General features: G+C 41.0%; 1 protein-coding gene across 3 annotated transcripts in view; it reads right to left on the bottom strand.

Annotated features, from left to right (window-relative positions):
• The window catches only part of dnajc13 (DnaJ heat shock protein family (Hsp40) member C13), a 36,751-nt gene extending 21,649 nt beyond the window's left edge, over positions 1 to 15,102 (bottom strand). For 2 of the 3 annotated variants that reach the window (XM_030079085.1, XM_030079083.1), the window contains exons 1-9: positions 14,935 to 15,102; positions 11,449 to 11,529; positions 3,755 to 3,830; positions 2,640 to 2,789; positions 2,095 to 2,136; positions 1,790 to 1,990; positions 1,461 to 1,667; positions 614 to 709; positions 296 to 387 (exon numbers count right to left, since the gene is read on the bottom strand). In XM_030079085.1, the coding sequence (XP_029934945.1) occupies positions 296 to 387; positions 614 to 709; positions 1,461 to 1,667; positions 1,790 to 1,990; positions 2,095 to 2,136; positions 2,640 to 2,789; positions 3,755 to 3,830; positions 11,449 to 11,516 (932 nt within the window). In that variant the 5' untranslated portion in view covers positions 11,517 to 11,529; positions 14,935 to 15,102. Of the gene's footprint in view, positions 1 to 295; positions 388 to 613; positions 710 to 1,460; positions 1,668 to 1,789; positions 1,991 to 2,094; positions 2,137 to 2,639; positions 2,790 to 3,754; positions 3,831 to 11,448; positions 11,530 to 14,576; positions 14,596 to 14,934 lie in introns of those variants that run through there. The other variant, XM_030079084.1, reaches the window with a different exon arrangement.
• Positions 15,103 to 15,721: the final 619 nt, after the last annotated feature.

The raw sequence follows: 15,721 nt of genomic DNA, 5'->3' as shown, positions 1-15,721 counted from the left end.
ACACACACACACACACACACACACACACACACACACACACACACACACACACACACATATACACACAGCTTAATATTTTACAGATGATCAGTGTTGTGATGGAGTGGATAGAAACAACAAAGACAAGTGGCAAGGCTACACAGCAAACAAATGACTCTTCTTTTGAATAAGGTAATTGAAGAGTACAGAGAAAAGGCAAATGAGCTAGGCCAGAAATATTATGTAACATTTCATGAAGCCACAGGGCCTGTAGTGACACTGTGCGAATAAACAAAGATGTAAGCATCACGAGTACCGTTCTGTGGAGGAGAACTTTCTGATCTGGCCTCTGATGAATTCTACTGTGAAGACCTGGGGGTTGTCTACGTCACAGATGAGAGCAAACACCTAAAGGAGAAGAGCAGGGAGGACAACAAGAGATGGACAGAGGAATATATAGAGAGGGAGGGGAACTGTTACTCATATCACACAGACTCAAGTGCTTTCATTCATGCTGTCAATAGTAATGTATTACTTTCACATTAGAATGAATAGAGTTAATTGAGTTATCCACATTATCCACAACATGTTCAGGACAAAGTGAATTTTACTATTAAAGTCAGTAAATGCCCACCTCTCCAAAGGGTTTGATGGTGACTATGTTGTAGGAGGCTGGGTCTCTCTCCACTAGACATGTCTCAGTCAGGGCGAGGATACGCTTAACAGGCTCCTGTGAGGGACAAAAACGTCAGTCATAACATTCTCCAAAGGTTCTTGACCGCACAAACTGACTGATAAACACTCTGTTGTAGAAATAACATACAATTAGAGAAGAAGCAGAGACGTAGATACAGCAGAGTGATTCACTGCAAAGGAACTATCAAAGCAGTCATAAAAATCTAATTCATCAAAGTATGGGGTTGCAGGCTTGCACAAAAGGATCCCTAAAAAACAAGCATTTTCACAGGCTGTACACCAGACGTTGATGGGCACCCCAATTTAGGAATATTTTATAACCAGGGTGTTTTTGAAAAAGCCAAATTAAATACTTTTTAAGGTCTTTTCAAATGGTACCTGGGAGTGATTTGTACAAAACAAATCTGGGAAAACAGGCTCATTTCCAACTAAACAGCTAATGAATGTTCTTGTAATAAATGGGCGGACTGAGAAAATGAAGAAAAGGAAATTAAATGTTACAGAACATTAGGCCCACCTGTGTTTAGTAAATCAGATATGATAAAAAAAAAAAAAAGAAACATGCTTTGCATATTGTACTAGAGTGGACTAGCAGCACAAAGAAACCTGTCATTGCATGGTAAAGGATCAAGACCTTGAAAAGCTGTATTTACAACACTGAATACTTTTTAAATTTAGATTAAAAAAAATTAAAACTAATGCACACTTCTCACAGAGGACCTTTGACAATGAAAACCACTGCCAAATGACATTGAGGAGAACAAGTAGAGGGTGAGAGCTCTGACCGGGTGTCGGGGGGAGATCTTCTGCACCACAAACTCAGCGAGTGACGTGATGCTTTCATCTGAACTGTACTTCCCCAGCCTGTCCGTCACAAAGCCCTCGAAGGTCAGGGCCTCCTTTCTCAATCGCAGCATGATGCCGATGAAGTTCCCAGCATGCTCTATGGCGCTGCGGATGATCTCATCACGGTGCTCTGAGGCAAACAAATGCTGAAGGAGAAAGCGATAAAGAGACAGAAAGAAGAGGGGGGAGGGAGGGAAAAGGTAAATGAACACACACAATAAGAAGAGTGCACACACAAAGGATCACATATTGACACGTGAATGCGTACCAGCCGGCTGAAGCCGCCATAGAGGATGCAGAAGCCCCCCTGGTAGTCAGAGACCTCAGCGAAGCCCTCTATGTTGCGGTAGTCATACGAGCACACAACCCGGTTTGTGTGAGGGTCTATCTGGTCAATGCCGCCTGGAGTCACCTCTAAACTCACAGGCTTTCTCGTGTCGCTCCAGTGGTGCTTGTAGCAGTTGTAGCGCTGCAGGGGTCAGGAATATATATGTTATAAGACATTCAGACCATACTGTGTCACCACAAATGGATCATTTCTTGCATTTTTCTGCTTCTTTATGCAGAACTTACCCTGCCGGTTATCTTTCCCTCAGAAAAGTCTGTTCTGAATCTCTGTGAAGGAGAAGAAAAGGCATATTATAATTTTGTTAATCTAAATTGGTAGTTTTTAGATAATTCCAGTATAATGATTTAGACTGTCTTAATTACAAAATTACAACAATATTTGATCAATTCACCCTAATGCTCCATTGGAGAGCCCTACGAGGAAACACCATCCTTATTACAATTTACTCAGTTACTCAGCATAAGTTACTGATTTAATTTCTCACTGCCAAAAAAATTCTGTTGATTCATGTGTGTGGGAAACAGCTATGTCAACAGACCTGTGATTTGCAAGCACTGCAATCCTAAATAGTGCATTGTACACTGAGTAATTTTGGCAGGTTTTTTTTTTTTTTTTTTTGGTCAACACAGCAAAATCTGCAGTCATCACTGGTCACGACCTGGAAAGCATTAGTAAGCCACACTGCACTTCTTCAAAGACTTCTACTTTCTCAGAAACTGCTAAAATTTGTGTCCATGACAGTGGTGCAGTTGCGAGTGCTGCTCCTCACCAGTGCTTCTGTGAGTAGCTCTGTCCGGTGCTCTGTGGAGAACTTGAGTGTTTCCGACTTCTTGCCGCTGCCCTTGCGGAATGTGAGGTTGAACTCGGTGCCCTGACCCTTTCCTACCGGACCGATGCCACAGATGTCTCCATAAGGCCACTGGCACCACAGGCAGCAGCCAGACAAAAGCGAACACATTGTTAGAATCACACACAAATTAAAACAAAAGTCAGCTGAGCTGCCTAATGCCCTGCTGTAATCACCAGGACATATTAAACAAAAACACAATTAGGGTAATGAGGCTGGCAATTGAGGTAACAAAGAAACTGATTCATAAGTATCTCTGCATACTTCGATAAAATATGAGTGGTATTAACATGAACTCCATATTTTAAATTTCACATTCACGAAAATGGTTGATTTATGTCCATACACTATAGCTGTACCAAAAAAAACAAAACAAAACATTTTTTTACAGCCTTTTCCCCAAATTTTGCTTTTTTTTGTCATAATAGTGTATCTATTCTGTATGCTGTTATATTATTACTATATTATTATTACTATTACTATTATTACTATGTTCAGGATTATTTCTGCATTTCATTTGCATTCAATGTTAGTACCTCTACATTTTTGTGCACTGTGGTAAAATACAGTTTGTCATATGATATGTTGCACATTTTATTAGTCTAGCAAAATGTTATGCAGCAGTTTTGTATTTTAAGCTCTGTTAATAGATTTTCAGTCAATTGTATAGAACACTGAAATATTCAAATGCGACCAAACCTCATTAAACTGTTATATACTGTGATTGTGCTGCAAGTTTTTCTTCCCACTGATTAACCATCTTCTTGATCGAAACAAGGAAACAAGAAAGGTTTCAAGTCCACAGGGAAGCTCTTTGGCTTCTTTTTCTTATTTTGTGTCACTGAGAGCTTAGTGTATTTTTTTTTTTTAGCACAGAGGAGGTAAAAATATTTCAGCCTTTAGCAAAAGAGCAGCTGTAAATGTAGATAATGTGTGGGGTCTTCTTGTTCTTCAGCAAAAGAGCATCGCCAAATTAATTCTTACTAGTTATGTGGCAACAGCAGGAGCCAGCGTCCTCTAACCAGCTGCATACTGACCTGATTTGTTACTTCTAGCGTGGTTGGGTTGTAAGTGGTGATGCCATGGGTGCCCACTGAGAAGACTCGCTTGTACCTGGAACAGAGCGATGGGATGAGTCAGACGAACACCTACCCACCACCAACCACACAAGGAAGAGACCGCTGCATTTAACCAGTTCAAAAGCGCGGGCGGTGAATCATATCACATTAGCTTGGACAGTTATTGTGAAGCAGTGACTGTACACAACCCTGGGAGTAAGCGGTGGTATTTCAAACATGTGGAGTGGAGGTTTGTGCTATGCTAGTAGATCCAAATAGCCTGAGGAACAGCTAACATCATTCCCCATCAATTCACAATCGCAAGACATGTTATGCACCAAACATCACAGCTCGTCACACAAACAAAGGTGAGTGGGCAGGGTGGGATGAGAAGAGCAGGTACTGTCACTGAGACTCAATTTCCAGATCATGTCACCCACGTACAGATTTGTCACTTTTATGAGACAATGGTTAAGATAAGGCACAAACCTGGGAAGCGATAATCAGAGAGGATTACTACCTGCCATGTTCACAGCAGCTAGTCAGTGAACTGAAGCTGATTAACACTGCATACATGAGGGTGTGCATTTCTGCATTTGATGTGTGTGCAGCAGTGTCAAATGCAGTGTGTTTGTGTATGTGTGTGTGAGAGAGAGAGAAAGTAGAGAGGTGGCCAGTCAAGTGTAAAGCAGTACATCCCACCTCAGTGTGGAAGAAAAGTTTCCGCTAGACTGGATGTCTGATCTCGGCTCTACACATCGACCTGCCTCACACAGGGAGGACTTACATTGATCAACTTGAACTTTCATTTTAATTTCTCTTACTCTTCATTTGTGCATGTTGGTTTTGTTTTCCCTTCTATGTACCTTTTCTTATGTTTTCATTTCAGTTTTTTTTTTCATCAGGTGACTTCCTATCACCTGAGTTTTTGTTTGGCTCACACCACCTCTACTTGGTTCTCCACTGTTTTGTAACATGCAAATAAATAGCGTAGTTGTAACCCCTGCCTGTCAACACAAAAGCTAATCCTAAGGATATGTGGTCTAAAAGGTAATGTGCGTCATCACACCTGTATGTCAGAGTGAAAATGATACTAATTTTGAGAGGAAGAATTCAAAACCACACACAAGGAGTTTCCTCTGAACAAATCATGGTGCAACCCTTCCTTTGACAGTCACAGTGAAACTACTGTGAGCATGGGGATATTTGTTCCACTGGTTCTCATCATAACCTTTATAATTGATTACAGAGGACTTGTGGTATACATGTTCTTCAAAGACACAAGAAAAACACATCCTAATGTCCCAGTAAGACAGATGAAACTGTACTGGAAATGGAAGCCGCACTTCTTTCTAAGGTTTGACAAAAGTTCTTCTTACCACATCCTTTTCCAACAAAACATTGACAAATGCACTACACATGTTGTGCAATAGTCTTTACAGTGTAGAAAAGAAGTGCGGTGAGACTGGACTGCAATGGGAAGTGTTTAAGTACCTGGTCAAACCAAACCACAGAATTAAGTGTTGCTTACCTTACAGTCTAGAATATAGTGTGAACCTGGTAAATCTAGGAGCAGACGTTTTTTTCACCTTTAGGTTTTTAGTTTCAGGCTTTAGTTTCTGAGATAATTACAAGGTATTTCTTAATGTTAAACCCAGGCATACAGAACGTGGTGGCCATTCAGCAGTGATTAATCACAGAATACTAAATTGATGCACATTTTCAAGAGAGTACCCAGTATTTACAGGAAAACGTACCATGAAACTGAGGAAAAGTATGCAGTCTCTCAGAGTTTGTACATGGTCTTTGTTGGCTGATACTGAACATTTTGTTTGCACACAAACAATAGTCCCTAATTCCCTAGAAATTATGCCACTGCACTTCGACTGTTACCATCTAAAAGCAGTGACAAGCCCAATGTAGACATGTAAACTGATGACACCAAAGTTAAATAAATCAGCTGTGATTTCACAGTATTTTGCCTATTTAAACACCTGTGTAAATACCTGACAATTTGCTAATTTGCTTACTATGAATATTTTGGTGCTTTAGGTGACTGTCATGCAAGAGCTTATGAGTTATCTTGTTGGCAATTATGTAACAAGTCAGCAAGTGAAGCTGAAATGAGCAATACAAGTTCACTGGAACTGTTAAGAGTGTGGTACTATTTGACATATTAGGAAGGAAATGTGAAATGCTGCTCTGTCAGTCTTCCTCTCTACGTGTTGAACTGTGTGAATGTGTCTGCGTGTGTATGTGTGTGTGTTTGATCACTGTACTTTCACAACCGCTTGAGTTTTCGACATAAGAGGTGAGGAATTTTGGTCAACTGAAAACATTTTGTTTTGTCCTTGATTTGAAAATGGGTAATTTTAAGGTTAGAAATAGGTTTTGGTTAGGATTTGGGAATGCATCCAAATTATAAGTGTGTGTGATTATTTGTGTGGAAAATGCTGATTTAAGCACCTTCGAGGCACTGCTGCCCCATATACTCAGTGATCACACATGCCTCTTATCCTGTTTGCAGATCCTTAATAGGCCTGAATAAAAAGAGGAGGTGGGGAGGAGATACCATTTAGGGGCCTATCAAAAGACGAGTAAGAGATTGTCAAAAGGAGAGTCTACTTCTTCCCTAATGCATTCTTACTTGTGTGTGGAGTAAATGCCTAACAAAAACAGACAAGACTGACAGAGGCCCAAGGCAACATCCAAGTGGAACATTATGAGTCCAGACTCAACCCAGAGCACCATCTCCATCCCCTTCCACACTTACAAAAAAGTCATGTCATGTTCATGTATCTTCTCATGACACAGCTATACTCTGAATCATCTTCTGTTCTCTCCACCACTCCCCACACCCAGTTTTCTTCTCCTCTTTTCCCTGCCTCCATCATCTGAGAGCCATGACTCTGCTCTGGTCTAAGGGTGCTGCTGTTCTATAAGAAGCATTGACCTTGGAGCTAAGTGGCTGGCTGAGCTAGCTCTCGACACACACCTGGTTAATTATTCATTGTCCGTGGGCGGATGGTGTTTTTTTTCCCAATACTATCTGGGCAGACAGGCGGTCTCTGCACAGAACTGGCCAGTGAGTACATGGGGTACAACCAATACATATTTAAACACAAGAGATGTTTGATAATCAGTCATTAATGATGTGAATAATGTGGACCAGGCAGGTAGAGGCAAATAACAAAACAGCTGGATCAATTCAGAAAACTGCATCCCTTTACTGTAACACAGCCTTTAAAACCAGGAAAAGTAAAAAAAAAAAAAAAAAAAAATCCTACATGATTTCTCAACATAATAGTGAATCATTGCTCGATCATGAACACAGATGGTGAAGTTACAGAAAGATGCATCCGTGAAATAAATTCATGACTCTTCCTTCAAGATAACACTTGACATCAAACACGAACATTACCAGGCGGATGTTTTGGAACACTAGTGATGACTCTAAATATTAGTGCGATGTGAATGTAAAGCAGAACCTCATTTAGACATCCGGCTGTTTGCTTTCAACATTTCAACGAAGTCAATTACATCTTCAAAATCATAGCAACATGATCATGGAGAAGTTTACACTAAAGGGTAAGTAAGAAGGAGTTTGTTAAAGGAGATGGTGCTCCAATTACAGTAAAAAGAGCAGTTTGGTTTGTGCACACATACTGCATGTCTGCAGCCATTTGCACAAGTGATGCAATGACAAGTGCAGATGAGCAGCTGGGAAATTGTATATAGCTACAGAAACTGATGTCAGCAGCAAGGATGGTTATACATGGATGAAGGCAGGTGAGATAAGTGGGGTTTAAGATAAGCCAGAGGGGAAAGGGAAGCTTATGTTTACAGCATGTTAAACAGCCCACAGTGACATAATCCTTCCATAATGGGCATTTTGGGCGGAAAAGCACATTATTCAGCAAGCTTAACAGTTATAGGTTACATTAAATAAGTCACACCACAGATAGCTTGTGAAAATTAACAGGTTACCCCTCTTTACTCAGTCATGCTGCACAGCACAGCATTAGCCTAAGAGTTCTTCCTTCCACTTCTAAGATTTCATAATGTATCAAGTTTGGCAATTTCCTGTATCTGACCAAACCCTTAGACTACAGCCTCTCCTCTTCACAGATAATACGCACAGCCTTTCACAAAAAGACAAGGCTGAAGGCTCCATAACTACATAAAAACCTAGACTAGTGTGACAAAATACCACTATGCAAGACACGACAAATCACATAGGAATGCACATATGCAGCAGTAGTCTTCCATCTATCAAAATCCAAAAAAGTGCACAAATTTGGCCAAGCAATCAGAGCAGACTTCAACACAAAGACTCAGAATATTTAAGAACTTTTGTTGCGTTATGTGTATCTTGGAGGATGGGATTTGTAGTCCAAGTCTAGATTAGATTATTGGACAACTGAATCAGTCATTCAATTAGATTAGTGAGCAAATAGACTCTTAACTTCATGTTTCAGTGTCCATTCAGTTTCTAAGCTGAGAGAATGGAAGAAGTAGAGCTGAGACCAACTAACCTCAGTTTTAATATGACAACTGAAAATACTTCACCCTGACTTGTAGAGAAATTAGTGCCACAACACAAGCAACATTTATATCAGATCTTAAGTACCGACAAATGACACAACAAGCACAAGCTCACATACTGTTCAAACAATTACTGCTAAAAAGCTATTTGCATCTTTTGGGATTTGACAGAGTTTTGAGTAATACTAAACGGTATGGAAAATCTTCACAGCTCTGAGAATCTAATAGCGGATAAAACATGGACGCACCCGTCACTAAGACCCACTGCAGCCAAATCTAATATAACCTTACAAGCCAGAGTCACGGGAGACAAAATCCCCATGTCAGAGTCAACTCAGCGCACGTGGCTGTCACAAACTTGTTGGGTCAAGTAGGCAGTCTGATCTAGTCTTTTAAGAGTCATTTGGTCTTTAAATCATTTAAGAGTACATACAGAGAATTTTAATGCTTGATTTGTCAGCACAAATTCTTCAATGCTCTTTGTAGTGTGGGATTTAAAAAGAGAAAGGTTAAGAAAGGTAAACAGCAACAAATGAGGAGTTTGCAGCGAAACCAGGCAAAAGAGGTGGGAATTACACAACACATCATCATCATCATGGCTTTATAGTTTAACTCAAGTACTCTGCAGAACAGACCACCCATGCTGCCCCCGTTTTCACAAACAATTGTCTTCTTAAAATTTGGCACCTAGCCCTTCTGTTTTTTTCTTTTTTGACACAAATGAATGCACGTACACAATGAGCGCTGCAAGCTGCTCTTTGCTCTCAGGCTTGATTTTTGCAGGTCAGATGAAGATCAAAGTCATGTTTCACATTTGTATAGATGAGACAGCAAGGTACTGAAGCCCCTCAAGACTAAATACTTTGAAGCCTAATATTTGATGTGTGAGTAGGGATGGAATGAAGGAAGCAAAACATATAAAACTGCAAAATAAACTGCTTCAATTTTCAAATCACAGGATGCAGCAATAATTTGGTGGGTGCTCAAAATGAACTACTGAACATGTTATTTTGTACCTAATCTCTTGACTAGAAACTACATATTATAAAAAACATTTTCATCCTGAAACATAGGAAATATTAAGCGACATCTCATGTTTGTGACCCCAAAAATCTAAATTATTGGAAAATCTGTCTGTATACTGTATTGCAATTGATAATCCTGAATTATTCAACAAGATAATCACATTATTAGTACTTGTCAATATTGTGCAGCCCTATGTGTGACCCCACCCATGCCATATCATTTAAATCAAGACAAGAAATTAAGCAAATTAAGGTTGTTTGATGTGAGCAGCAGATCTTAGTTTTTACCACTGTTGTGTAATTTGCCATTGGCATAAGCAGCATCCAGAAATAAGTTCACTTGAGGGCCCCACTTCAGCTGATTCAGTCAAAGTGAAGTGTCCTGTGCAAAGGTGCTGCCATGTCAAGTGATGACAAATCCTCTCTACCAGGCTTCACCTCTGGAATATACACCACAGAAGTACTTTTCATATGTGACCAGAGAGGGAAAGCTAATCAAAGATGAGTGTAATTAATGATGGCTTTTGGGAACATGTTCTGTATTCACAGTGAAGAGCTGTGCTCCCTCTCATCTATGACACTGACTGTGCAAGTCTGAGATGATCCCATAGCTATCTGTTACAATGCAATACAATTAACTATCTAAAGCCAGGGCAGGAAATTAACACTAGCTATGAACCAAAAGCTGGTGCACTTGTACTTTGGCAGATATGCAACCCACTGTTTGGGTTCTGTAGTAAAAGCTGAGTTCGCTGTTAAGGATTTATTAACCACTGTGGGCAAAAACATTAGCTTCCTAACATGTCTGAGGCCTTTTGGTTGGTCTAGATAAAAGAGGTCATCCTTACATAACATTCATCTTTTTCTTTCACTGTTGACCTATCTATCAAAGCCCTGTCTGACTCAATGGCCACTGTCCACGCCACACATCAACACTGGACCTGGCGGACCCTTCACCAGGCATTAGCAGGATGAAGCTCTGATGATGGCTAATGCTCTGCAGCACTGCTTAAGTTTCCTAAGTCAATGGCAAACCTTAATGGGACAAAGCCATTTAGAAAGCAGGTATTGGTAATGTGATCCCATTGGCTCACTGTTCAAAGTGGAGCATGCATGGAAAGATATTCTTTAGCTGTGAGGGCTGCTTAATAACTCAACCTAGTTTGTTAAGTGCCAGCTGATTTTAGGCTCCTTGTTCTATATTAGGTTAACTGTGTTACTTTAGGATAATCTTTAAAAATGTTTTGCATAAACAAGCTGTGTCATAAAATAAAAATATGTCACTTTGCTTTGATCGAATACAAGTACCTTATGATAAGCAAGTAATAACTTAAGGCCTACCTACTACAATATATTTTATTTATTGTATTATTATTGTTGTTAATTGTTGTTGTTCCTTAAATACCCCTTCATTTCAGTATGAGTATTCAGTACAAGTATAGTACGGTATGAGAATATAACTAAATATATTAACAGTCCCCCAACCCTGGTTTCTTTACTTAAAGAGAAATATGAGGATGGAGATCAGTACAATAGTGTATTTACTGAATAGGATGATATTTACAATTTTATATCACCTGTATTATTGTGCTTATAGTATTCAGTTTGTCTCTCTCTCCCTCTCTCTCACCTGTTACACTAACACTAGACAAAGAAGTTGGGCAAAGGATAATACTGGCACCCTTGGGCTAAGCAATTTTTTGTGCTTTTGTCTGCAGACAATAAATGAAGTCAATACATGGACGTCATCTTGCCTGAGTCCAATTTGTGCTTTTTGCTCTGCCCCTATCTGGTTCTTTGGGTCACATTTCATAACACCGCAGCTCTACAAAAAAAACTGGTCACATTAGTACTGATTGGTGACTGCTGACAGCGGTCTGCTGGCCTATTTTCCCTCAGTAAAGATAAGGAAGTCACCACAATGGAGCCACTGAGTCAGGATTTTCCCATACAGTATCTTCATCACTTTATGGCGGTGAAGGAAATAGTTAGGGCTAAATTTGCCTTTTAACCAACATAATAAAAAAGTAAAATAGACCATGCCATTGCCCATGAAATTCTATAAGCATTTAGGAGGTGGAACAAACAAGTTTTAGGTCTTACTTTCCCCTCCAGGAGTGTTTGGTGGTGTAGAAACAGGCCAAGTCTTTGTTGTCTTTGACGACATTCATCTTCTCACAGGACCTACAACCCAGGAGAGAAGTGGTTAGAAACAGGGTCAAAAAATAATCGCGTGTACATACAACATTGAAATCAGTTCATAAAAACAAAAGGCTGGGTGACTTTCATTTGAGCACTGCTTACGTGCAAAATTGATTTAATTATTGAGCACAGCGGAAGGGGAAGGACTCTCTTTTTGCGGCAATCGTAGGTAGTCACATGAGCAAGGTCACATCTCAATTAACTTCAGAGAAGCCACCAAAAAACCTGCCACCCCGACCTTTGTCTGGCATTACTGCATCATGTTTATGTAACACACATTCCATTTTACTGCCACACACTTCACAAAGCCATTAAACATTCTTCAGCTCAAAGGGAGAGCCTCCCAACAGACAGACTCTCCCTCAGAGAGAAGAGTCCCCTGCTGCCTCAGCTCAATCAGGACTTCTCTATTACACAAAGTACACAGAGTGATTATCTATTCAGCAACAGTAGGCACTCCATGGCTTCCCCACTGACTGAATGATTCTTCATAGCTATGGCCTCAGTTACTAGCCCTATAACCAATGGCGCAGGCAATGTATGACTTCCACTTTGTACGGTTTGCATAATCCTCTCTCCTACGACACCCTCTCTCTCCTTCATGCATGCAGTTTCACAGGCAGACTGAAAAAAACAGGACACACATACCAGTAAGGCATCAAAGGGCTACAACCTGCTCAGCAAAAACAGAGGAAATCAAGAGCCTCTATGCGGTGATGCTGACATCATTAACACCGACAACAGTACAACAGAGCACCAGCTGAACATGTCAATAGTGCAAAGCCAGTGTGGCCTATTGATCATATGTAGATAAAATGGGTTAGGCTCTCAATATGAGTCTTCTGCCTAATTTGTGTGCAAAAACCACTGTAACTGAACTTTTAGACACTTAGCTGCTCAACAGATTAACTAGGATCATATTTCCCTCTAACACATCCAAATACTTTGCTTTTCCAATTACATGTTTCCAGTGGAATAAAATACAACAAACCCAGACAAGGAAAACATGCACAGTTTAAGTAGGATGGTTGTTTTTAGTACAGCTGCAATACTTAATGCTAAAGACATTTTCAAATGAATTATAGGTGAAATTAAAACAGCCAACAATCCGGAGTAGTGCACAAGAGGGAGGGAGCAGTTGTTTCTCCTGTCCTGAGAGCAGTAATAACCTCTCTTTGCTGGCCGCTGCACTGTGACAAGGGGAACCTGTGTCAGCACTCTGCCAGGATCCTGGAAATAACTGACTCCAGTTTTCCTTCCTCTCCATTTCAGCATGCAGGGAGCAGGGATGAAGCAGGGAGCAGCAAAATAAGTCCAAATGATGGAATCCACCGTTCATCAAGGGGAAGAGTGTCTTGTCGCCAAAGAGGGTGGGATGTAAAACACAAGCTTAATTGCGAGAGATTGGTCAGTCGCAGTATCTCATTAATCCCCCAGTGCAAGCTGTCTATGCTGGACAGACAAAGCTAAAAAGAACACTCCGGAGCCAAGTTGCTCATCAACAGTTATTTTTTTCCAGACGAGCATTCATGGAGCTGCATAATGAATCTAATCCAAAGCAGGGGCTGTTGGAACGCACAATAGGAGATGTTAGCAGCAGGCATAGGACCACGTGCTCTTCGGCACTGTGGAAGGCAGTGCAGCTTTAATTCTATTACGGTGATGAGTGTATAAAAAGACCAAGGCAGATTCCAGGGCCAGGTCATGTGATTGTCCTTCCCAGTTCTTTCTGACTGAATGTAGATCAATCATAAAATTTCCATGGGCCATCCATCACAGAGGTTAACAGAAAAAAAGGTGAGTAAAGACACAGAGAGGCAGATATAAACGTAGCCTGGTCCAAAGCAGAGCACCTGACAGCTACACGCTAACCTGACATGTCTCACAACTTTTCACGAACTTTACAGAAACACAGAATTCAATCAGTATTGCCATCATGTGTAGTGTGAAAGCTTGTTGTATGGATAGCTGAGACAATAGCATCTCCTGGCCCTTGCTTTCAACCAGGTAGAACTGCTAAGAGTGCAGCAGCAAACCTCCAAGGTGGACCCAGAAGGGGGGTTTCTGAACCCCCAGACACAGACTACATAATCCATTGTTTTGACTGAGTACTCACTTAACTAGACTGGCTGTCATGGCATAAGTAGTAATCCTTAGTTATAATGTGTGCTCTGGTAATCATGAGTCAGCAAACTGCTGTTGAACAGCAGAGTGCTAAATTATAAAAGACAAATGTAAGAAAACCAACCATTGTTTTCCTCTGTAAGCAGGAAAACTAGGAAAACAGTTCCAGCATCAATGTGGGTCATCATGTCATGGGCTTATAGTGCTCTATTTTTTTTTTTCTGTTTCTATTGCTTGAGCAAGTTGGTATTTGACATCATTCCGACCATAAAGTTGTTACCATAATTGAATATGCAGGGGAGTTACAGAAGACATAAAATGAACTGAGCCAAAGGAAGAGAAGACAGTGCAATAAAAACACAGATCCACAGACATGCTTGAACCCCACACCATAACTTATTACTTATACCAAATATACCAAGGCTCTTAGTCACAGCCACTGAGTTAACCAGAAAATCATGCTAGCCTTTGTGCTCCCTCCACTCCACCCAGAACAAAAAAGAGGCTCTTCTTGCAAGCCATTTCCTGCACTCAACACTTGCTGCAATGTCCTCCCGTTGTTTGCCCGTTAACAGTAATGAAATCGCATTCGCCCACCAAAACAGGAACTTTTGTTTCGCAATGCTACACCGCTTCAACGTGCATGGTTCTGTTAGGATGACAGTTTGTTGAATTCAGCGAGCTCGCCAATACTTCTACACGTGACCACTGATGATAAAAAAAAAAAAAAAGGAAAAAAAAAAGCGGAAAGGGGAATACACGGCAAACGCTAACAGGTTAAACAGCGCAATCCATGTGTCTGCAGTTTGATTCAAAGACATGTCACAATGCGTAAACAGTGTTTTTGACGCTGCGCGCTGGTGTCGACCTGTCAAGTCAGCCTGCTCGAGCGGGGCTAACGTTACCTGGCTCAAACGCTCATCAACTGTCTCACTGTAGCGGGCCCACACTGTCAGTCACAGGCTAACAACAACAACGACAGCACCATTTTCGATGTGGTCAACAATGACGGGGCTTACTGCAATCACGGAAGTTCCCACCACTTTTGTTGTGGACGTCTGTGAGCCAAAAAAACGCAAGAGGGGCCGTTGGAAGCTAACGTTGGGCTAGCTACGGGCTAGCAGCTAACTAGCACATTAGCCAGGTTTGCCGTTGCCAGACAAGAGCTAGCATAGTCGCATTAGCAACGGGGTTCAATCAAGCAAGCGCAAACATGGAGGAGATGGCTTGGAGAGAGTGGCAGGCAATCACAGGCGCATTTACCTGTCAAATCGCTAACGCATGTAATTTGTCGCCGGCCCCCTCAGCCCCCACCCTCCTCCGAGTGCGCCCGGTGTGGCTCAGTGATTCCCGGTCCGATGCTGAAGCTGCTCAATTAACGCCGTCTTCCCCAGCAGAGCTCAGGACGCTGCCATATTCCTGATACCAAAAGTGAGCGACTGCGCATGCGCAAGGCACTGCCTGTCATGCATCGGTCAGCTGATTGGTTTGTCAGGAAGTCGCGCTGGTGAGGATCCATGATAGCGGAAAAGCAGGAGATTACCTCAGCTTTTTTCTTTTCTTTTCTTTTCTTTTTTCTTTTTTTTTTTATATATATATATTTTAGACCCCCCAAAACTATTTAGGAAATTACAAGAAAATTACCATACTATTACAATTTGCAAAGGAATTGCCAGAGAAAATGAACATTGTTACTGAATAACCCCAAAAATAATAAATTACCAAAAGATGACCTGATAAAAAAAGAGTAATTAGCCCACAAGAAACTAAAAAATATTCTAATTCTGTATTTAAAAGGTGCATCCCTGTGTTGTTTCCTCTCAGGATGATTCTGAGACCTGCCAGTATGCGAATTAGAAAAACACCAGTGAATAAAATCAACCAACCTAATCTTCTTAGTCCTTGTTCAGCCTGTTGAATTAGGTAGCCCCAACTCTCTCTCTCTCTCTCTCTCTCTCTCTCTCTCTCTCTCTCTCTCTCTCTCTCTCTCTCTCTCTCTCTCTCTCTCTCTCTCTGGTTGCAATTTTTGTAATTTTAGTCAAGGTAAAGG

The sequence above is a fragment of the Myripristis murdjan genome, chromosome 20 (assembly GCF_902150065.1).
Source record: "Myripristis murdjan chromosome 20, fMyrMur1.1, whole genome shotgun sequence".
Lineage (NCBI taxonomy): Eukaryota > Metazoa > Chordata > Actinopteri > Holocentriformes > Holocentridae > Myripristis > Myripristis murdjan.
The sequence above is the reverse complement of the archived record's forward strand: the minus strand, read 5'-3'. Positions and strand labels throughout refer to the sequence as shown.